A 24,864-nucleotide genomic window follows, 5' to 3' on the forward strand; every position below is an offset into this window, starting at 1 on the left:
AGGAAGCTCTGAGCAGGGAGAGCCCTGAAGAGTTACCAGCAATTGAGACAGGGTGGGTCTTTGTACCAGAGGACCAGTTGTTCGATGGAGCTGTCCCTGGAGAGGAGGCTTAACCCTGGGGGAGGCAGCTCCCTCAGGCACAGCGCAAGCTCCAGAAATAAACACCTATGAGCCAGCTCCTAACTGCTGGGGGGTGTGACTGACTGGATTGGCAGGTAGGGGTAGGTTATCTGGGCACCATAGTGAAGCATCCACTACATATGCCGTGATTATATTTCCTTTCCTGAAATCTGACTTTCCCTGTTGTTGATAAATACCTTTTGGTTTTTAGTTTGCCTACTTTTCTATATGTACTTCATGCTAATTCAACTCAAGCTCTTCTAAATTATGTACATCATCTTTCAGTAGCTTCGTGTCTCAATATCTTAAAATCTCAATATCTCAAAATGTATTGGGTATTCTACGCATTTCGTCTTGAAGAATTCTCTCCTGGAACTCTCTGACCTGCTCTAGTCTTTTCCTAGTGTACAGCTGTCTTGTTGGGATCTCCTTTCTTCCTAGTCCTGGCCATTCTCTTTGCTTCTTTTTTGGCTTAGATATTCTATCTCCTGGATCCCACACGTTCTACTTTCTTGTTTTACTCCTTTATTGTGGTAGTCTACATCCTCCAATAAGGGTGCAAGACAGGTAAATTGCGTGAGAATTGCACTTCTGAAAATGCTTTATTTTCTCCTAAGGATTGATAATTTGACTAGATATAGAATTCTAATTTTGAAATGGCTATGCCTCAAAAATTATAAGGCATTACTCAATTATTGTTCAGCCATCAAAGTTATTGTTGAGAAATCCAATACTATTTTGTTTCTATTCAGGGTGCTTGTATTATCTTTTCTTTGTCCCAGTGTCTTGAAATTTCAAGTGATGTAACCTTCATGAGGGTTTATTTTTATCTATTTATTGGGAGACACTTCTTCATGGGTCTCTTGTACTCTTACAAGTCTTTGGAGTATACCAAGAATGCAAGGCCCTGACCACCCTAAAATTGGATTATTTCTCAGGCTTGTATTCGCAGTGAGCAACCTTGAGGGGTAAGATAAGTCTCCTTTCGGGACAAATAGTAGGGTTGCTTATTGCTTTCAATAAAAGCAGTAGATCTCTCAACTTCAGTGTTCCCCAGCTGCAATACAAAACCACTGTATATGCAGTATCCATGGGCCCTGCCCTTATGCATTGCCCCTTTGGGACTTGGGGGCAAGGGAAACTGACACATACTAATGCTCATGCTGCTTGCTCTTTTTTATCTCTCACTCAGAAATCTTCTATCTTCTGTTTGTATCCATGAAACAGTAACAGGATAACTTATTGATTGTAAGTAGGGAAAGATCAAATCCTAGTCCTGACACCATTTTCCTGGGCACTTGATAGACTCCTGCAATCTGGAAACAGAAATTGTCTTATTTATTTGATGATTTCCTGTGAATCTAGAAAACTAATTACTTCTTTTCCTTTTTGTAAAATTACAACTTTATTGAAATAAAATTCATATATGATAAAAGTCACCAACTTAGTTGTTTTAGTATATTCACATTTATATAACTATTATCATGATATGATTGCAAACATTTTCCTTATCCTAAGAAGGAAGCTGATACCTATTAGCAGTCACTCCACATTATCCCCTCTCTTCAGGCCCTGGCAACCACTAATTTACTTTCTTTCTCCATGGATTTGAATATTCTGGGTATTTCATGTAAATGGAATTATGCAATATGTGGCCTTCTATGATTTGCTTCTTTTACTTAGCATAATGTTTTGAAGATTTATCAATGTTATAGCGTATATCCATACTTTAATGCTTCCTGTTGTCAAATAATATTCCATTGTATGGATATACCACATTTTGTTTGTCCATTCACCAGTTGAGAGACATTTCAGTTTCCCCTTTTTAGCTATTATGAATAATGCTGCTGCTATATCTGAATGTTAGTGTCACCCCAAAATTCAAATGCTGGAACCTAATACTCAATATGATATCATTAAGAGGTAGGACCTTTTGGAATTAAGTCATGAGGGCTCCAATCTCATTAATGGGATTAGTACCCTCATGAAAGAGACTTGAGTAAGCTCCCTTGCCTCTTCTGATATGCGAGGATAACAGCAACAAGGTGCCATGAAGCAGGCAGAGCCTTCACCAGACACTGAATCTTTTGGCACCTTGATGTTGGACTTCCCAGCGTCTGGAACTTAGAAATAAATTTCTGTTGTTTTCTCTTTCTTTCTTTTCTTTTTTTCTTTCCTTTCTTTTCTTTCTTTCTTTTCTTTTCTTTTTTGACAGAGTCTCTCTCTGTCACCCAGGCTGGAGTGCAGTGGCGTGATCTCAGCTCACTACAACCTCTGCCTCCCGGGTTCAAGCGGTTCTCCTGCCTCAGCCTCCTGAGTTGCTGGGATTACAGATGTGCACAACCATGCCTGGCTAATTTTTGTATTTTTAGTAGAGATGAGGTTTCACCATGTTGGCTAGGCTGGTCTCAAACTCCTGACCTCAAGCAATCCACCCGCCTTGGCCTCCCAAAGTGCTGGAATTACAGGCGTGAGCCACCACGCCCAGCCTTTTCTGTTGTTTATAAATGACATAATCTAAGATGTTTTGTTATAGCAGCCCAAACAAACTAAGCTGTTATGAATAGTTATGTACACATTTTTATATTAATGTAGGTTTTCATTTCTTGTGAGTATAAACCTAAAAGCAGAATTGCTGGGTCATGTGGTAGCTCTATGTTTAACATTTTGAGGAACTGCCATATATTTTCTGAAGAGGCTATTTGATTTTAGAGTCCCACTAGCGTTGTTTAATGGTTCTAATTTCTCCACATCCTTGTCAACACTTGTCATTCTCCGTCTTATTTCAGCTATTGTAGTGAGTGTGAAGTTGTATCTCATTGTGGTTTTGTTTGTACTCCCCTAATAACTATTGATGTTGAGCATCTTTTCATGTGCTTATTAGCCATTTGTATATCCTTGCTGGAGAAATGTTTATTCAAACACTTTGTCCATTTTTTAAATAGGGTTGTCTTTATATTGTTGAGTTATAAGAGTTATTTATAGATTCTGGATACAAGTCTCTTACGTGATATACAATTTGCAAAAATTTTGTCCCATTCCATCAGTTGTTGTGTCATTTTCTCAGTGAAGTATTATGATGAAATTCAATTTATTTATTTATTTGTCACTCATTCTTTTGATATCATATCATCTAAGAAACCATTGCGAAATCCAGGATCACAAGGATTTATACCCATTTTCTTCTAGGAATTTTATAGTTTTAGTTTTTACATTTAGGTTGATGATCCATTTTGAGTTATCTTTTGTATATGGTATGAGGTAGGGATCCAACTTAATTCTTTTGCATGGTAAATATGCAAAGTTATCCCACTGTCATTTGTTGCAAACAGTATTTTTTCCCTAATGAATTGTCTCGGCACCTCTGTCAAAAATCAATTGTCCATAAATGTAAGGGTTTATATCTAGACTCTTAAGTTCTATTCCATTGATCTATGTGTTTAGCCTTATGAAAATACCACACTTACTGTTGATTTGTAGTAAGTTTTAAAATCAGGAAATATGAATCCTCCAGCTGTTTTTCTTTGGTCCCTTGCATTTTTGTGTGAATTTTAGGATTACTTTCAGAAAAATAAGAGGGCATTTGGTAGTTTGTATTGAATCTGTAGATCAATATGGGGGAGTTTGCCATCTTAACAATGTTAAATCTTTAGATCCAAGAAAATGTGGTATCTTTCCATTTGTTTAGATCTTCCTTAATTTATTTCAACAATATTTTGAGGTTTTCAATGAATAAATCTTCTTTAATTAAACTTGTTCTTAAGTATTTTTATTCTTTTTAATGCTGTTGTAAATTGAATTTCTTTTTCAAATTCATTTTCAGAATACTCATTGATAGTAAATAGAAATACAATTAAGAGGTAGGGTCTCACTATGTTGCCCATGCTGGTCTCGAATTCCTGGCCTCAAGTGATCCTCCTGCCTTGGACTCCCAAAGTTACAGGTTACACGCATGAGCACCGTCCCTGGCCCTCAAAGTATTTTCTAATTTTCCTGTGTTTTTTTTTTTCTTGATTATTTAGGAGTATGTTGTTTAATTTCCATTATTTAAAAAGTTACCAAACTTTTTTCTGCTATTTTTAATTTCATTCAATTGTGGTCAGAGAACATACTTTTCATTATTTTGATATTTTAAAATTTATTAAAGTTTATTTTATAGCCTAACATTTATTCCCTCTTGGAGATGTTTCATGTGCACTTGAGAAGAATGTGTATTCTGCTACTGTTGGGAGGAGTATTCTATAGCTAGCTGAGTCTAATTGCCTTATAGTATTGTTCAAGTATTTGCTATCTTTATTGATCTTCTATAGATGTCTCAGTCTAATTGGTTTATAGTGTTGTTCAAGTATTCTATTTCCTTATTGATCTGCTGTAGATATCTAAGACTAATTGGTTTATAGTGTTATTCAAGTATTTCCATATTGATCTTCTGTCTCATTGCTCCATTTATTATTGAAAGTGGGATATCAAAGTTTGAAACTACCGTTGTATTATTGTCTATTTCTTCTTTCAGTTCTCTCAGGTTTGTTTGTTTGGTGTGTGTGTGTGTGTGTGTGTGTGTGTGTGTGTGTTTGTTTGGAGTCTTGCTCTGTCACCCAGGCTGGAGTACAGTGGCATGATCTCGACTCACTGCAACCTCTGCCTCCCGAGTTCAAGCAATTCTCTTGCCTCAGCCTCCCAAGTAGCTGGGATTACAGGCACATGCCACCAAGCCCGGCTAATTTTTGTATTTTTTTTTAATAAAGATGGGGTTTTGCCATGTTGGCCAGGCTGGTCTCGAACTCCTGATCTCAGGTGATCAGCCCACCTTGGCCTTCTAAAGTGTTGGGATTACATGCATGAGCCACTGTACTCAGCCTGTCAGTTTTTACTTTATGTATTTTGGGGCTTGGTTGTTATGTCTTCCTGATGGATTGACTCTTTTATTATTATAAAATGTACTTTTCTCTAGTAACAATTTTTGTCTTAAAGTCTACTTTGTCCAAAATATTAGTAGAGCTACTCTAGCTGCCTTTTGCTTTTATGGAAGAGTTGATTTTCAGAGGCACTGACAACCATTCTGGAAAGCAGGACCTCTAACTACTTCTTACAACTCTTAGAGATAGTTCTCCCGGTTGTAGGTCTGCTTTCTCCCCCATTTCCAAAGTTACCTTTTGGAGACTCCGTAATGCTGCGTAGCTTTGCTGCTTTTATTGCTGCTTAGGATCAGCTTTCTTGGGTCGGCTAAGTCATTACAATGAGTCCTTCTGCTTTCCGGTTTCCTAAATTTTGTAACCGTTAACTCCTTTTCTATTTTCTTTTTCTTTTGAGTTTATTACTTTTTAAAAACTCTTCACTATTATATCAATGGCTTTTCCAAGGAAACAAAATTCAAGAGTGATTTAAATCTTTAACTTTTATTCGAGTGTAAACTTTTAGCTTTTAGTTGCTTTACTCTTAGTAACCTAAATTTTCTTGTATAGTCACCAGCATTTTTTTTTTTTCATGGTCACAGGGCTTTTAAATATCAGGGCTCCAGATACCTGGTAATATCCTAAATTTAGAGTGCCTATATTTGGGGTTGTATTATCTTTTAAATTCAGGCGTGGGATCTGAATATCTTTGATTCAAAATAAGAGTCAGCTGCTTCCAAGTTGGCTCACTGATTGATTTTCCTTAGAGCAATGATTCCCAAACTTGACCATGTCCTAGACCTCATCCCCAGAGTTTCTGATCCAGGATGTCTGGGGTGAGGCCCAAGAATTTGCATTTTCAGCAAGTACGCAGGTGATGCTGGTGCTGCCGGTCCCAGGACCACAGTAAGAACCACTGCTTTAGTGTGTGGACGGTGAAATGTTCCTTTTGGAGGCAGGGAGGACATTCAGGAAACAGATGAGGACAAAGAAGGAGAGAAACAGAAGTTTGTGCCCACTTCCTCTTGCTCCCAGCTTGTGGCAACCCTTGTGTTTTCCCACTTTTCCTGCACCAACAAAACCTGACAAAATCTGCTTAGAGAAGAGTCTCCTGGCATCAGAATTGTACTTTACTTAAAGGCAAAAAGAAAAGAATAAAGTGAATATCCATGCAAAACCTTAATTTGAAACCCTTCAAAGGTTGTTGTTGTTGTTTTTGAAATGGGATCTTGCTCTTGCTCTGTCATCCAGGCTGGAGTGCAGTGGTACAATCACAACTCATTGCAGCCTCAAACTCCTGGGCTCAAAGGATCCTCTCACCTCAGCCTCCTGAGTAGCTGGGACTACAGGCGTGCACCCTCACGCCCACCTAATTTTTAATTTTTTTGTAGAGACAGGGTCTCATTATGTTGCCCAGGCTGGTCTTGGACTCCCGGGCTCAAGCAATCCTCCTGCTTCAGCCTCCAATAGTGTTGGCATTACAGACATGAGCCACTGTGCCCGGCCCAAATGTATTCTTATGAGGAATTTTAAAGGAGTTGGGGGCTGGGGGCAGAGGCTTATGCCTGTAATCCTAGCACTTTGGGAGGCTGAGGCAGAAGGATCACTTGAGACCAGGAGTTTGAGACCACCCTGGGCAACATGGCAAAACCCCATCTCTACAAAAAATACAACAATTAGCTGGGTGTGGTGGTGCATACCTGTAGTCCCAGCTACTCAGGAGGCTGAGATGGGATGATGGCTTGAGCCTGGGAGGTCAAGGTTGCAGTGAGCCAAGAACGCACCACTGCACTCCAGCCTGAGTGATAGAACAAGACCCTATCTCACACAGACACAAAGGTTGGGGGCAGTGGGTAGGAAGTCTATGCAGGGTCTAGAGAAGTCATTACATAATTTTATGAGAAGAACTAGGGTATTTTCTAAGGCAACAGGATGCTAGGTAGTTTTGTTAAGAAGTCCCTTGTCCTCAGGTTTCAGTTATCTCCTAGTTGCAAATCTGAGAAGGTGGACCCAGTGTCCCCAGTGTCTACTGGTGGGAGGAGCCCAGAGTTAAGGCCATTCCTCTGGGTTCTTTTCTTGTGGCCATTTGGAGATTCTGCTGTAACTGTCTCATGTTTAGCTTTTTTTTTTCCCCCTCAGAATGTTCTTCTGCAGTATGGTTGCAAATATTGAGGAATAAAATTCTGGCCCCAAAAGATAGTATCTCAAAAGATACAGATAGTTGGGAGGAAGCCAAGAGAAGTGAGGACCCAAAACCCTTGCCCAGATGAGGCTGCCTTTCACAAACACTTTGATTACTTACAATGCAATGCACCTGGATAGTTCTAGCACTTCAGAAAGTGAGGAGCTGGGGAGAGAGGGAATGGGGTCTTGGTAGATGAAATGAGAAAGCAAGTTGTAGGAGATGAATTTTGCCTCCAACTTGTCACTTCCTTTCTTAAGCCTGTTTTTTAATCTATCAAATGATGATTTCGTTTGAAATAAATCCCAGAGGTGATTCCATCTTGGTATTCTTTTATTTTTTCCCCCAAATCAACTCTTACATCTTTTGGGCAGCCAAGGAAAGAAACCAGGTCTCTTGACTTCTAAGATAGAGCTCAGAGTATCTAGACGATGCAGTCTTCCTGAACCATGTGGTCCCAGGGGCTCCATGTGATTTCCTGTTAGAGGTTTTCAGTGGCTTTGGAATAGAAGGAAGTTTATTGCTGTGACAGTCAGGCAGCCACACTGGGGAAATATGCTGTATCATGTAGTGTAGGAAAAAGTCAGTATTACCCAGTCAGGTAATCTGATTTTTAGACAGCCTGTTCTAGGCTGTCTATGGCTGAGCACAGCATTAGTCTTGTCTCCAAAACAGTTTTTTTTTTTTTGTTTTTTTTTACATACAGTGTGTACTTGGCTTGTCTGTTTCTTTTGGATATAGAAATATATCTTGCCTGAAATTTATTTTCATTCTTATTTTGGAAGCAACTAAATTGTTCTGAGATGTTCCTTGTAGCAGTAATTAATTTAGCATTTACTGAGCACCCTCTGTGTGCCAGGCTTGGTGTGAAGTGATAGAAATGTACAGAAAGACTCTGAGGTAGGGAAATATATCTAGCAGGAGGAGGGGAGAGAAAGACAAGGGGGAGAAAAGGCCGATATTCATTTATCCATCCCTTGTTTCATTCCTCAGAGATTTGTTTAGCATTTACTATGCGCCAAGCTCTGTGCTGGGTTCCTGGGATACAAAAGTGAATAAGACAGAGACATCCTGTATTCTCGCAAAACCACACTGCAATACAGCATGGTTAACCCTGAAATAGAGGAGGCCACATCAACCTGAGAGGGGACGGAAGTAGAGGTGGGATCCAGATCCATGGAGGGCTTCCTGAGGAGGTGACCTGGAAATGCAAGCAAAGTACAAATGCAGGCCAGCCAAGTGAGGGAAGGAACAGTTAAGCAACGGCTAGAGAGAGGGAGTGCTTAGTTGTATGTAGACTGCGTATTTAGGAATGTGGATTTAAGGAAGAACAGGAGGAAATGAGGCTATAAAGGTAGGCGAGGTTCCGCTCTTGAAAGAGGTTTTATCCCTCGCTTAGGACTTTGAACTTCAACCTAGAGTGACGGAGAAGCCACTTAAATACCTCATAATGGAGGAATTATTACAGGAAGCTGCGGCCATTTAAAAAGGCATACAGATGATATAACTGCGTAGATATTAAGTTTAAAAAGCAGAATATGGCCAGGTGTGGTGGCTCATGCCTGTAATCCCAGCACTTTGGGAGGCCGAGGTGGGTGAATCACTTGAGGTCAGGAGTTCAAGACCAGCCTGGCCAACATGGTGAAACCCTGTCACTACTAAAAAATACACACACACACACACACACACAAAATTAGCTGGCTGTGTTGGCAGTTACCTGTAATCCCAGCTACTCGGGAGGCTGAGGCAGGAGAATCACTTGAACCCGGGAGGCGGAGGTTGCTGTGAGCCAAGATTGCGCCACTGCGCTCCAGCCTGGGTTACAGAGTGAGACTTGTGAACATAAAAATTATGTGCTCACTGTGATTGCTGATAAATGAAATATATTTAGGTTGGTGCAAAAGTAATTGTGCAGTTACTTTTGCACCAACGTAATTAATTATGACAATGGCAAAGCGTGGCAGGATGTCTAAAAGTAGAATCTGTTATTTGCATGGCGAGTCTTTGAGAATTCCTTTATAATATTCACTCAGCACTGTATCACTACTATATGCAAATAGATCAAGATACAATCCCTTCCCTCTATCATCAAATATGGGGAGAGCTGATGACTTTCATGCACTTTTAAAAAGTGTGTGATTATGAAATGTCTAGAATAGGCAGATCAATAGAGACAGAAAGTAGATTGGTGGTTGCCAAGATCTAGGGGGAGTGAGGAATTGAAATGACAGCTCACAGGCACAGGGCTTCTTTTTGAGCTGATGGAAATGTTCTGGAATTATATAATGGTTGCGGTTGGACACGCAACCTTATGAATATACGAAGACTTATTGAACTGTATAGTTGGTTAAAATGCTTAATTTTGTGTTATACAAATTTTATCTCAATAAAAATTATAGGAAGAAAAAAGGTGCTGATTCCACAGAGATGATATTGCTTATACCTTATCTTTATTTTATTTTATTTCATTTTACTTTGGTAGTAAAAGGCAATCGCAAATGTGAGTTGAACTGCCAGGCAATGGGCTACCGCTTCTATGTACGGCAAGCTGAGAAGGTCATCGATGGCACCCCCTGTGACCAGAACGGCACGGCCATCTGTGTGTCTGGGCAGTGCAAGGTAAGTGCCCCCGAACTGGGGTGAATTCTTAAGGTGTTTGATCTGTGACTGCTGACTCCATTGTTTTCCAGGGAGAGACTAGGCTGCTAGCTCCCCACAGCCCACGTCAGGGCCACTGAACCATGCGCTCTGGGAGGAGTGGGCTGAGATGGGGCTGCTTGGTCAGCCCTGACTGTGCTTTTGATCTTTGGGCGTCACCAGGTCCCACTCTAGCATTCCCATTATTAAGTGATTTATGTTGACACCACATGCTTCACAAGGGACACAGCAATCTTTGCGAGTTGGATCTGGAGCTCCTTCTTTGCCTGTGAAACGGAGGTTATGGAAAGGGCACTGCTGGTTTAATCAAGAATTGGTTGGCGTCATGAGGGTGGCATTTTAAGGGAATGGCATATTTTATCTTGCCTCTCCCCAGAAGGGGCAGGCTTCCAAAGGAAAGTTCTTTCGTGCCTTTTATAGCAGAAGTTGTACTTTAAACAGGAAGTTTTCAACCTCCTTAGGCTTCTGAAGTCTGTTCCAGGAACACCCCGCCTGGCGTTCTGCAAACATTCTGGGCTTCAGAGAATCCTTGTGGGATGCTCAATGTTGACAGAAAGCACCATTTGGTTAAAAATAGGCATCTTAGATGAAATGGCACAAATTCCGTAGCTACATTAATTTGCGCTTGGACTTCTAAGAACCTCCTTTCATCTACATACGTATTTGTGGAGCTAAGATTTAGCAGGTAAATGACTCTGGAGCCCAAACGAAGAGTCTATCTTAATTAGCACTCTATAGCTAGCTGGCAGACCGATTTTAATCACAGGAAGAGCTCTTTGGCTATAACACCTGGAAGTTCCTATTATAGTTTGAATATAACTTGCTACAGTGTTTAATATTAGGGATATTGAGGTGTGATTTGTGAGCACAACCTACCCCCCCAACAACATTTTGAATGAGGAGGTTTCAGATAGGATGCAAAATAACATAAAGCAGGATTGATATTCTCAGATTTTTAAAAAGTATATTTTTAATTATGAGTACATAATGGATGTATATATTTATGAGGTATATGTGATATTTTGATACAGACATACAGTGTGTAATGATCAAATCTGGGTAACTGGGGTATCCGTCACCTCAAGTTTTTAGCATTTCTTTGTATTAGGAACATTCCAGTGCTACTTTTTTATTTTATTTTACTTTATTTATTTTTTGAGATGGAGTTTCACTCTTGTTGCCCAGGCTGGAGTGCAATGGCACAATCTCAGCTCACTGCAACCTCTGCCTCCTAGGTTCAAGGGATTCTCCTGCCTCAACCTCCTGAGTAGCTGGGATTACAGGCTCACGCCACCATGCCCAACTAATTTTTTGTATTTTTAATAGAGACGGGGTTTCACCATGTTGGCCAGGCTGGTCTTGAACCCCTGACCTCAGGTGATCCACCTGCCTTGGCCTCCTAAAGTGTTGGGTTTACAGGCGTGAGCCACTGCACCCAGCTTCTACTCTTTTAGTTTTCTTAAAATATACAATAAATTATTGTTAGCTATAGTCACCCTATTGTGCTACCAAACACTTGATCTTATTCATTCTAACTGTATTTTTTTGCCCATTAACCATCCTCACTTTATAATCCCATCCCTACTACCCTTTCCAGTCTCTGGCAACCATCATTTCACTCTCAGTCTTCAGGAGTTCAATTTTGGTTTTTTTAGCTCCCACATGTGAGTGAAAACGTGATATTTGTCTTTGTATGCCTGGCTTATTTCAGTTGACAGAATGTCCTTCAGTTCTATCCATGCTATTGCAAATGACAGGATTTTGTTCTCACATTTTGAATGCAAGTTAAGAAAGGAACAAGGTGTCACTTGATATCTGATGTGTATGAAGTATCTTTGGAAGAGCAAACCCTGAAAGAATTAGGATGCGGTACAGAAGAGGCAGGAAACATCATGGGAAACATCATAGCCTCCAGTTTTCTGCTCCTTTGGAAAAACCACTGGTTTTCACACATCCTCTCTGAGCTTCAGTGTCCTCAGAAAATACTTAAGGGCGTTCTCTGAGAGTTTTGTGATCTCCAACTTTAATGTTCCCTGCTTCTAAATGTTACTGAACTAAAATGATGGGCCTGATAGCAATCTAGCTTTATCTTTCAGATTCCAAAGCAACTGTTTCATTTCCTGAATACAGGTGCACACTGTTGAGGAATGGTGAATGTAATGGTAGAGTATAATGGTTACAAACCTGCCCTCCGAAGTCGGATTGCCTGGGTTCAAGTCATGCCTCTTCCACAGATTTACTGTGTGATTTTGCAAAAGTTACTTAAGCTCTCTGTGCTTCTGTACATCATCTAAAGAATGAGGAGAATGGTACCTACGTCCTGTGTTGCGGTGAAGAGTCATGACCGTATAACAGGGTTTGGCATTCAGTAAGCATACTGGCATTTATTAGTATCACTGCATATGCCTACATATATACCATTGTACTTGGATTTTCTATGCAAAAGTATTTGCCTTTTTTTGTCGATTATAGATTTGTCAGATGCACATGCTCTTTTGGGTCAGTGCTCTCACGCTATAGTGTGAAACACTGGGGGATTGCAGATTCTGATTCAGTAGGGCCTGGGGAAGGGCCTGGGAATCCACTTTTCTAACAAACTTCCATGTGATATTGATGCTGCTGGTCCCTGGATCATATTTTGAGTAGCAAGGTCTTAAGGGACATTGATTAAAATATAGTTAACAAAGAGCCAGAAATATAAATATATGGTGGTAAGATGACTTGGAAGGAATATGAAATGTGGTCTCTTCACTGGGAGAGCACGTTTTCTTAGTATTTCATTAAATGTCTATTAGCTGATGATATAAAAGAAAAGCAAACACTTATAAGGACATGGGTATGGATTCTTACTAATTGATGAAAAACATTCAAACTTTACAGCAACACAGTTTGCAGATAATAATTGCTAAAAGCCTGAAACAGACATTTTCTAGGATGTGAGTATATTAATAGGGTTCTGATGTTACTAGGACTACTGGATACTACTTTGCATTTGTTCTCCGCATTTGCCTGAAATTCCCTCATTGAAGTTGTTGGAACCACTGACTATCCCGTTCTCTCTAGAACTTCAGTTTAAATAATCAGAAGTACATTTGCTTCCCAGGCTGAACTTCTGTTTACTTTGCAGCTTTCAAAGGGTAAAGTGTCCTTTTCTAAATATTTGATTGGATGCCCAGAATTCAAATTGATTTCTCTACCTCTCTGACTTGTGGCTGAGAAAGCTGTCACTTGCAGATAGTTTTCCCTAAGATGTGCGTCTGCATCTGAAATAGTGACACAAAGCCTCTCCTGGCCACAGAGTTGAAAGAAATAGCCAGGCTTGCAAGAAAAGTTAATGAAAGGTGACAAGCCTTACATAATAATATGAACTGAGTCTACAAAAGGGTCCTCATGAGAGGAGGGCACTGTCCTCACATCAAGCCAAGTAAAGGCCGCAGGCCCACCCATTGCTGGCTTGAATGCTCTGTTTCAGCTCAAGTTAGAGCCTATGTTTATCCAGTTGTGGAGCTCCTCTGTGGTTTATTTATTTTTTTAAAATTCTTAATTTGTAATTTTTGTGGGCACATAATATATATTTATAGAGTACATGAGATAATTTGATACAGGCAAACAATATGTAATAATCACATCAGAGTAAATGGGGTATCCATCCCCTCAAGCATTTATCCTTTGTGTTACAAATGATCCAGTTATACTGAGTTATTTTAAAATGTACAATTACATTATTATTGACTGTAGTCACCCTGTCGTGCTATCAAATACTAGATATTATTTATTCTTTGTATTTTTTTGGACCCATTAACTATCCCCACCTCCCCCTTAGCCCCCAACTACCCTTCCCAGCCTCTGGTAACCATCATTATCCTCTCTATCTCCATGAGTTCAATTGTTTTAATTTTTGGCTTCCACAAATAAGTGAGAACATGCCAAGTTTGTCTTTTTGTTTGTTTGTTTTTTTAAGACAGAGTCTTACTCTGTTGCCCAGGTTGAAGTGCAGTGCTGCAATCTTGGTTCACTGCAGCCCCCGCCTCCCAGGTTCAAGCCATTCTCCTGTCTCAGCCTCCTGAGTAGCTGGGATTACAGGCATGTGCCACCTGGCTAATTTTTGTATTTTTAGTAGAGACAGGGTTTTGTTGTGTTGGCCAGGCTGGTCTCGAACTCCTGACTTCAGGTAATCCAGCTGCCTTGGCCTCCCAAAATGCTGGGATTACAGGTGTGAGCCACCTCGCCCGGCCCGAAGTTTGTCTTTTTGTGCCTGGTTTATTTCACTTAACATAATGACCTCCAGTTCCATCTATGCTGTTGCAAATGACAGAATCTCATTCTTCTTTGTGTCTAAATAGTACTTTATTTTGTATATGTACCACATTTTCTTTATACATTCATCTGTTAATGGACACTTAAGTTGATGCAAATCTTGGCTTTTGTGAATAGTGTTGCAGATATCTCTTCGATACACTGATTTCTTTTCTTTGGGGTATATGCCTACCAGTGAGACTGCTGGATCACAGGGTAGCTCTATTCTTACTTTTTTGAGGAACCTCCAAACTGTTCTCCATAGTGGTTGTACTAACTTACATTCCCACCTACAGTGTAAGAGGATTACTTTTACTCTACATCCTCACCATCATTTGTTATTGCCTCACTTTTAGTAAGTTATTCACTCATATTAGAACTGGGGTGAGACAATATCTCATTGTAGTTTGGATTTGCATTTCTCTAATGATCAGTGATGTTGAGTAGGTTTCTATATACCTCTTTTCCATTTGTATGTCTTTTAAGAAATGTTTATTGAAATAGTTTGCCCATTTTATTTATTTTATTTTATTTTATTTTCGAGATGGAGTCTCGCTCTGTTGCCCAGGCTGGAGTGCAGTGGTGCAATCTTGGCTCACTGCAAGCTCCGCCTCCTGGGTTTACGCCATTCTCCTGCCTCAGCCTCCCAAGTAGCTGGGACTACAGGCGCCCGCCACCACACCCGCTAATTTTTTTGTATTTTTAATAGAGTCGGGGTTTCACCATGTTAGCCAGGATGGTCTTGATCTCCTGACCTCGTGATCCGCCTGCCTCAGCCTCCCAAAGTGCTGGGATTACAGGCATGAGCCACCGCACCTGGCCCTGCCCATTTTAAAATCAGATTATTAGATATTTTTCCTATAGAGTTGTTTGAGCTACTATATATTTTGGTTATTAATCCCTTGTCAGATGGGTAGTTTGCAAATATTTTCTCCCATTCTGTGGGTTGTCTCTTCACTTTGTTGATTATTTTCTTTGCTGTGCAGAAACTTTTTAACTTGATGTGGTCTGATTTGTCCATTTTTGCTTTGGTTGCCTGTGTTTGTGGGGTATTACTCAAGAAATCTCTGCCCAGTCCTATGTCCCAGAGAGTTCCCCCAATGTTTTCTTGTAGTAGTTTCATAGTTTGAGGTCTTAGATTTAAGTGTTTAATCCATTTTGGTTTGATTTTTGTATATGGTGAGAGATAGGAGTTTAGTTTCATTCTTCTGCATATGGATTTCCAGTTTTCCCAGCACCATTTTTTTTGAGGAGACTGTCCTTTTTCCAATGTATGCTCTTGACCCCTTTAATGAAAATGAGTTCACTGTAGATGTGTGGATTTATTTCTAGGTTCTCTATTCTGTTCCATTGGTCTATATGTCTCTTTTTATGCCAGTACCATGCTGTTTTGGTTACTATTGCTCTGTAGTGTGATTTGAAATCAAGGAATGTAATTCCTCCAGTTTTCTTCCTTTTGCTCAGGATTGCTTTGGCTCTTCTTAATCTTTTGTGATTCCATATAAATTTTAAAATAGTGTTTTTCTATTTCCGTGAAGAATTTCATTGGTATTTTGATAGGGATTACATTAAATCTGTAATTCGCTTTGGTTTTATGGACATTTTAACAATATTAATTCTTCCAATCCAGGAACACAGAATATCTTTCTATTCCTTTGTGTCCTCTTCAACTTCTTTCATCCATGTTTTATAGTTTTCATTGTAGAGATCTTTTACTTCTTTGGTTAATTCCTAGGTATTTTATTTTATTTGTAGCTATAGTAAATGGGATTAGTTTTTTGATTTCTTTTTCAGATTGTTTACTGTTGGCATATAGAAATAATGTATATTTGCTGTTCCCGTATAGAAATGTTACTGTTTTTTGTATGTCGATTTTGTATTTTGCAACTTTACTGAATTATCAATTCTAATCATTTTTGGTGGAGTCTTTAGTGTTTTCCAAATATAAAATTTTATCATCTGCAAACAAGGGTAATTTGGCTTCATCCTTTCCAATTTGGATGCCCTTTATTTCTTTCTCTTGTCTGATTATTCTAGCTAGGACTTCCAGTACTACACTGAATAACAGTAGTGAAAGTGAGCATCCTTGTCTTGTTCCAGATCTTAGAGGAAAGGCTTTTGGTTTTTCTCTATTCAGTATGAAACTGGCTGTGGGTCTGTCATATATGACTTAATTATGTTAAGGCATGTTCCTTCTATACCCAACTTTTTGAGGGTTTTTATCATGAAGGGATGTTGAATTTTATCAGATGCTTTTATTGGCATCAATTGAAAGGTCATATGGTTCTTGTCCTTCATTCTGTTGCTATGATATATCACATTAATTGATTTGCCTATGTTGAATCATCCTTGCATCCCTGGGATAAATCCCACTTGGTCCTGATGAATGATATTTTTATTGTGTTGTTGAATTTAGTTTGCTAGTTTTTTTCTGAAGGATTTTTGCATCATGCATTTGGAAGTACTCCCTCCTCCTTTATTTTTTAGAATAGTTCGAATAGGATTGGTGTATTAAATCTTCTTTAAATGTATGGTAAAATTCAGCAGTGAGGCTATTGGGTCCCAATCTTCTTTAGTGGGAGACTTTTTATTACTGTTTCTATCTCATTACTTGTTAATTGGTCTGTTCAAGTATTGGATTTCTTCATGGTTTAATATTGATAGGTTGTATGTATCTAGGAATGTTATTCATTTATTCTACATTTTCCAGTTTATTGACATATAGTTGCTTATAGTAGTCACTGTTGATCCTTTGAATTTCTGTGGTATCAGTTGTTATGTCTCCTTTTTTAGCTCTGATTTTATTTATTTGAGTCTTCTCTCTTTCTTAGTCTGGGTAAAGGTTTGTCCGTTTTATCTTTTCAAAAACCAACTTTTCATTTTATTGACCTTTTGTATTGTTTTCTTCATTTCAATTTCATTTATTTCTGCTCTGATCTTTATTATTTCTTTTCTTTTCTTTTCTTTTTCTTTTTCTTTTTTTTAGACAGAGTGTTGCCCTGTTGCTGAGGCTAGAGTGCAGGGGCATGATCACAGCTCACTGCAGCCTTGACCTCCAGGATCAAGCAGTTCCCCCAGCTCAGCCTCCTGGGTAGCTGGAATAACAGGTGCACGCCACCACATCTGACTAATTTTTAAATTTTTGTAGAGATGGGATCTCGCTATGATGCCTAGGCTGGTCTTGAACTCCTAGGCTCAAGCACTTCTCCTGCCTTGGCCTCCCAAAGTGCTGGGATATAGGCATGAGCACCATGCCTGGTCTATTATTTATCTTTTACTAATTTTGGGGTTTTTTCTTGTATTTCTAGTTCTTTAAGATGCATCAATCGGTTGTTTGTTTGAAGTTTTTCTACTTTTTTGATGTAGGTGCTTATAAGTATAAACATCCCTCTTAGTACTGCTTTCAGTGTATCCCATAGATTTTGGTATGCTGTGTTTCCATGATCATTTGTTTCAAGAAATTTTGCAGTTTTCTTCTTAATTTCTTCATTGACCCACTAATCATTCAGGAGCAAATTGTTTAATTTCCATGAGTTTGTATAGTTTCCAAAATTCCTCTTGTTATTATTTTCTGGTTTTATTCCATTGTGGTCAGAGAACACACTTGATATTATTTCCATGTTTTTGAATGTTTTAGGACTTGTTTGGTGGCCTAACATATGGTCTATCCTTAAGAATGATGCATGTGCTGAGGAAAAGGATGTGTATTCTACAGCTGTTGGATGAAATGTTCTGTAAATATCTATTAGATCCATTTGGTCTGCAGTATAGATTAAGTTTGATGTTTCTTTGCCGATTTTCTGTCTGGATGATCTGTCCAATGCTGAAAGTGTGGTGTTGAAGTGTCCAGCTGTTAATGTATTGGCATCTGTCTCTTTTTTTTAGTTTTAGTACTATTTGCTTTATATATCTGGGTACTCCAGTGTTGGGTGCATATATATTTACAGTTGTTAAATCCTCTTGCTGAATTGACTCTTTTATCAAATAATGACGTTCTTTGTCTCTTTTTATAGTTTTTGCGTTGAAATTTAGTTTGTCTAAGTATAGCTACTCCTGTTCATTTTTGGTTTCCGTTTGCATAGAATATCTTTGTTCATCCCTTTATTTTCAGTCTATGTGTGTCTTTATATGTGAAGTGTGTTTCTTGTAGGAAACAGATGTATGGGTCTTTTTTTTTAATCCATTCAGCCACTCTATGTCTTTTGATTTGTGAGTTTTGTCCATTTCTATTCAATGTTATTATTGATAGTTAATGACTTATTTCTGCCGTTTGTTATTCGTTTTCTGATTGTTTTGTAGTCTTCTCTTCTTTCCTTCCTTCCTGTCTTCCTTTTAGTGGGGGTGATTTTCTCTGGTAGTATGTTTTAATTTCTTGAGTTTTGCTTTTTGTATATCTGTTCTATGTTTTTTGGTTTGGTTACCATGAGGCTTGCAAATAATACAGTTCATTATTTTAAACTGATTATCACTTAACATTTATTGCAATTAACAAACAAAATAACAAGCAAAGAGAAACCAATAAAATTTCACACTTTAACTTCATCTCCTTGCTTTTTAACATTTTGTTGTTTCTATTTATATCTTATTGTGCTGTCTGTGTCTTGAACAGTTGTTGTAGTTATTATTTTTGATAGGTTCATCTTTTAGTCTTTCTACTTAAGGTAAGAGTGGTGGCCAGGTGCAGTGGCTCACACCTGTAATCCTAGCACTTTGGGATCACTTGTGGTTAGGAGTTGAAGACCAGCCTGGTCAACATGGTGAAACCCCATCTCTAGTAAAAATATAAAAATTACTTGGGTGTGGTGACATGCACCTATAATTCTAGCTACTCAGGCATGAAAACTGCCTGAGTTCAGGAGGCAGAAGTTGTAGGGAGCCGAGATGGTACCACTGCACTCCAGCCTGGGTGATGGAGTGAGACTCCGTCTCAAAAAAAAAAAAAAAAAAAAAAAAGGAGTAGTTTACACACCACAATTAGTGTATAATATTCTGTGTTTTTCTGTGTACTTACTATTACCAGTGAGTTTTGTACCTTCAACTGATTTCTTATTGCTCATTAACATCATTTTCTTTCTAGTCTCTTTCTACTCCCTTTAGTATTTCTTGTAGGATAGGGCTTGTGTTGATAAAATCCCTTAGCTTTTGTTTGTCTGGGAAAGTCTTTATTTCTCCATCACATTTGAAGGGTGTTTTCACCAGATATACTATTCTATGGTAAAAGTGTGGTTCCTTTAGCACTTTAAATATGTGATGCCACTCTCTCCTGGCCTGTAAGGTTTCCACTGAAATATCTGCTGCCAGATGTAATGACGCTTCATTGTATATTATTTATTTCTTTTCTCTTGCTGCTTTTAGGAGCCTTTCTTTTGCTTTGATCTTTGAGAGTTTGATTATTAAATGTCTTGATTAGTGTCATTTGGGTTATATTGTACTTGGTCTTTTATACCCTTCTTGTACTTAAATATTGATATTTTTCCCTAGGTTTGGGGAGTTCTCTGTTATTATCCCTTTGAATAAACATTCTACCCCATCTGTCCTGTACTTACTCTGGAAGGCCAACAACTCTTAGATTTGCACTTCGGAGGCTGTTTTCTAGATCTCGTAGGCATGCTTTATTCCTTTTTACTTTTTTTCTTTTGTCTCCTCTTGTGTATTTTCAAATAACTTGTCTTCAGGCTCACTGATTCTTCTTTCTGCCTGATCAGTTCTGCTATTAAGAGACTCTGATGTATTCTTCAGTATGTCAGTTACCTTTTTCAGCTCTAGAAATTCTGCTTGATTCTTTGTTAAATGTATCTGATAGATTTCTGAATTCCTTCTCTGTGTTGTCCTGAATTCTGCTGAGTTTCCTCAAGACAGCTATTTTGAATTTTCGGACTGAAAGGTTACATATCTCTTGTTTTTTCAGGATTGGTCCCTGATGCCTTACTTAGTTTGTTTGGTGAGGTCATGTTTTTCCTGGATGGTCTTGATGCTTGTGCATGTTCATTGGGGTCTTGATAGTTCAGAGTTAGGTATTTATTGTAGTCTTCACAGTCTGGGTTTGCTTGTACACAGTCTGGGTTTGTTTGTACTCGTCCTTCTTTAGAAGGCTTTCTGGATATTTGCAGGGACTTGGGTGTTGTGATCTAAGTCTTTGGTCACTGCAGACATATTTGCATTAGGGGACACCTTAAGCCCAGTAATGCTGTGGCTCTTGCAGACTCATAGAGGTACCACCTTGGTGGTCTTAATACAAGTTCCAGAAGGATTCCCTGGATTACCAGGTAGAGACTGTTGTTGTCTCCCCTTACTTTCTCCTACAAGAATGGAGTCTCTCTCTGTGATAAGCTGCCTGGAATCAGGGAAGGGGTGACATAAGCACCCCTGTGGCCACCAACACTGGGACTGCGCTGGGTCAGACCTGAAGGCAGCACAACACTGGTTCTTGCCCAAGGCCTACCATAGCCACTGCCTGGCTACTGCTTACGTTCACTCAAGGCCCTAGAGCCTACAATCAGTAGGTGGCAAAGCCAGCCAGGCTTGTGTCCTTCCCTTTAGGGTGGCAAGTTCCTTCCAGCCCTGGGCTGGTCCAGAAATACCATTCGGGAGCCAGGGCCTGGAGTCAGAAACCTAGGAATCAACTGGTGCTCTATTCTACTGCAGCTTAGCTGGCACCCAAGCCAGAAGACAAAGTTCTTCCCACTCTTCCTTCCCCTTTCTGCAAACAGAGGAGTCTGTCCCCGTGGCCACCACCTCCACAGGCCCATGGAGAGCACTGCCAGGCTGTCGCTGATGTTCACTCAAGCTACCAACTGGTCTGTAGTCAGCTTGTGGTGAATGCTGCCAGACCTGGGACCCACCCTTTAGAGCAGTTGGCCCCCCTCTGGCCCAGGGCAGGTGCAGAAATCCTGTCCAAGTCCCAATGCCTAAAATTAGGGACTCCAAGAGCCCACTTGGTACTATACTCCACTATGGCCAAACTGGTATCTAAGCTGCAAGACAAAGTCCCCTTTACTCTTCCCTCTGCTTTTCTCAAGCAGAAGGAGTTTCTGTCCATAGCCACCACAGCTGGGAGTGCGCTCAGTCACAGCTTGAAGCTAGCAGATCTCAGAGTCTTACCCAAGGCCCATGACGTGTACTACCTGGTTACTGCTGCTGATTATTCAGGGCCCAAAGGCTCTTTAGTCAGCAGGTGATGAATTCTGCCAGGACTGGGTCCTTCCCTTCAAGGCAGCAGGTTCCCTTCTGGCCCAGGGTATGTCTAGAAATGTCTTCTGGGAACTACGGCCTGGAATGGGGGCCTCAGGACTTACCTGCTGCCCTATCCTATGGTGGATGAGACAAAGACCTGTTTCCTCTTCCCTCTCCTTTCCTCAAGTGGAAGGAAGGAGTTTCTCCCATAGAGGCAAGCTGCACTGCCTGGGGTTGGAGGAGGGGTAGTGTAAACACTCCTTTGACTACCCTGGCTGGTGTCTCACTAGGTTTCGTGCCCCCCAAGTCCACTAGCTCCAAGCCTAACATAGCACCAGAACATTCCCAGCGATTACACGGCTTGTGGCCTAGACTGCCTTTCAGGTATATTTAGGACCCCAGAGTACATTAGCCCACCGTGGCAAGCCTTGCCATAACTCAAGTTCCAACCACTGGGATGGATGAGTGCCCTTTGAACTAGGCCTAGTCTCAATGCTCCCTCCATGGCAACAGCTGGGTTCTGCCTGGTGTTGCTTTCCACTGTGACAGGGCAGCACTGAGTTCCAATACAAAGTCCCACATCACTGTGCTCTCCCTCCCAAAAGCGCTCCAACTCTCTGCACCCCATGGCTGCTGCTGGGGAATAGGAGAGGATTGGTGTCAGTGATTCAAGACTGCCTTTCCTACCCTCTTCAGTGCCCCTTTCAGTGATCCTAAGTTAAAACCAGATCATGTGATCGCCCACCTGATTTTTGGCTCATATGAAGGTGCTTTTTTTAATAAATGGTTGTTAAATTTGGCGTTCCTGTGTGGAGGATGATGATGAAGGCTACTATTCAGCCATCTTGCTCTGCTTCTCCTCTGCACTTTAGACCCGAGAGCTGAAATAAGGACAAGAAGAATGTGATGTCCTAGGTCTACCTTGGGGAGGGTTGGGGAACAGAGAAAATTGGGGTTGATGTCTAGTCCCTTGGTGCAGGGTGATACTCCATTTTTTGACAGGGACTGGAAGGAGTCTAAATGTCGGCTTCGGGCTAATTACTGCATATTGAAAGGCCTCGAAGGGAAAGGGCAAGTAGAGCTCTCATTCTGTCATTTCCAAAAATGAGAGGATGTATTGGAAGCCCGCAGAGATTCTCCCTCTCTCACCCCAACCCCTTTCTCCAGACATCAAAAACGAATATCTGGCCAGTCTTCAGAGAGGTCTCAGAGACACTCTGGCCTCCCCAGTCATTACTGTCATTTATGCAAGCGAAATATCACTTAGGTCTAAATAACAGAGAGCACGATTATAATTTCTATTATTAAACATCACATTAACCACGCTATGATTTAGTTTTACTTGATCTCAGCTTTAAACTCTGTTTTTAAATGTTCCAAAATTTTATAGTTTGGGGGTGTATGTATTATTTTTGCTCCCAACTTAATAAAAATAGATGAAACTTTGCCTTGAAGGTATAGCAGGCATTTGAAAGAACAGGGTCATGTGGGTAAGGCACCAGGAAAAAAGAAACCAAAACTAGCTCCCTGGAGACCAACCTTTCAGAAATCTCAGGCTTCCAGACTTTAATGATCCTGAGTCAGAATGACCCCAAGGCCTACTCCCATCCCCCCGAAAAAAGTGTTTGGTTGAGAACGAACAGAACTTGAGTAGGTGCCTTGCAAAAAAAAATAGCTGCTTTGAAATCACAGAGGAGGAAGGTGTTGAAGCTGATGCAAGCCAACAGGGAGCCATTTCTGAGAGTTTACCATGTGCTGTGTCCTTTACACAAAAATGATTTTGTTCATTTATCTTTACAGTGACCCAATCAGAGAGGTATTATTAATCCCCATTTTACAGAGGGCTATCCTGAAGATGAAGTTGATTGTACACAGTAAATGCTACATAGGGGTTTATTATTAATATCGGCTTTTTAGGCTGAATTGTTAATCAGAATAGAAAGAGTTGTTTATATGTGTTGGGAAAAAAAATTTCTAAGTCTTTCCCCTCTTCTGAGTTTATTTTTCTCACCTCCTCTTTCCAAATGACCATCTTTTCAAAACACAAATCAGGATGAACCTCTCTTTTGACTAAATTCCACCTGCAGCTCCACAGCGCCTATGGAATAAAGTCCCAACCCTTCATCGTCTGCCCCCTGCCAGGCCTCCTGGCTGCCAGTGCCAGCCAGATGGGAATGTGTCAGTCCCTGACACTGCAGGCCTGCTGGTTGGTGCTTTCATGGGAATGTATGTGCTGTCCCGTCAGTCTGGAGTGCCTTGCTGTGTCCAGTCTTGCTTTAGCAAAAAGCCTACCATTTGAATGGGTGTTTGAAATAAATGTGTAAATGAAAGAAGGTATTTGGTACTCAATATGTTGAAATTTCAGCAAATGAAGTTAATCTTGAACTCATCACAGAGTTTTCTCATTTGGGGCCTGGGATAGGCAGTTGAGTGCAGATGAAACAAGGAGATGAAGCCCCCTTGGCCAAATACCCAGAACACAAGGCCTTGAAGGTCGGGGAGAATTCTTGGCACGCTCCCAAGCCCCTGTGAGCCTCATCTTGTTTTTCGGTTGCTTACTCTGAATTTCTCGAGTCCTTGCAGAGCTGATGGCAGAGGAACCTAAGAAAGTGTGAGTGCATGCTCCCATGGTGCCTTCTGGTGAAGGGAAAGAAGCCGCCTTCTGGCTCCCGAACTCCTCCCTTATATCAGGCACATCCTCTGGTCAGTCATCGCCCCACTGCAGGGCGTTTCCTGCGGCTCTGCCATCCACTCACACTCAGTGTGGGCTTTGACACCTCTTCCCCCAGCTGGGACACCACTTGGCTTCCATCGGGACACATCGGCAGACAGTTTCATATTTATTCAATAAATTAAAGCAAGGTAACTGTTTCCAAATGTTGAGGGATAAGCTGCAAACCAATGTGTTGCCCTGACTGGGAAGGATGACATAATGAATGTGTGCATTTGTAAGTATAGCCGTGTGTGTGTGTGTGTGTGTGTGTGTGTGTGTGTGTGTGTGTGCAGGTGCTGAATGTCCATTTCCCTCCTTTATATATACACTATTGTGCTCTGCTGAACCACACAAGTAGACCCTGCTCATTTTTCTGCCCTTTTGCCCTACGTTGCTTTTTTACTGGCTTCACTTTGTGGGCTTTGCTTAGAGTTTATATTTTTAGTCCAATGAAACCAAGAGAATAATTGGATTGGGTAAATTGTTTTCTCTTTTCCAAGATATTTGCATGATTTCACCCTTGAAAGAGGGTAGATAGCTTCTAATTTGCCCAAATTCCAAGTTAATGTGACTCTTTGTGGACTCTCTCTCTTATAAACACCCCAAGCAAACTCTAATCTAAAAGTACTTTCTGCTTGTGACTATTAAAAGTTTATCATATTATGTTATAGTTATTTTGACATGTGTCTTAGCTCCTAAAGGAGAGATTGAGTATTATATGTATCTGTATCCTCAGTGCTTAACAGATTAAAATTATTGAGTAAATGTTTTTTAAATATATACAAGAATGGAACAAAAGAACGAGGTAGAAATTGGTTGTGAAACCTCCT

At 40.2% G+C, this 24,864-nt stretch overlaps 1 protein-coding gene across 1 annotated transcript in view; it reads left to right on the forward strand.

Annotated features, from left to right (window-relative positions):
* The window catches only part of THSD4 (thrombospondin type 1 domain containing 4), a 667,872-nt gene that overhangs the window by 287,499 nt on the left and 355,509 nt on the right, over positions 1–24,864 (forward strand). Inside the window, exon 7 of the mRNA XM_009429466.5 lies at positions 9,677–9,813. Coding sequence (XP_009427741.4) covers positions 9,677–9,813 — 137 coding nt within the window. The remainder of the gene's footprint in view (positions 1–9,676; positions 9,814–24,864) is intronic.

Source organism: Pan troglodytes, chromosome 16 (genome assembly GCF_028858775.2).
Source record: "Pan troglodytes isolate AG18354 chromosome 16, NHGRI_mPanTro3-v2.0_pri, whole genome shotgun sequence".
Taxonomy (NCBI): Eukaryota; Metazoa; Chordata; class Mammalia; order Primates; family Hominidae; genus Pan; species Pan troglodytes.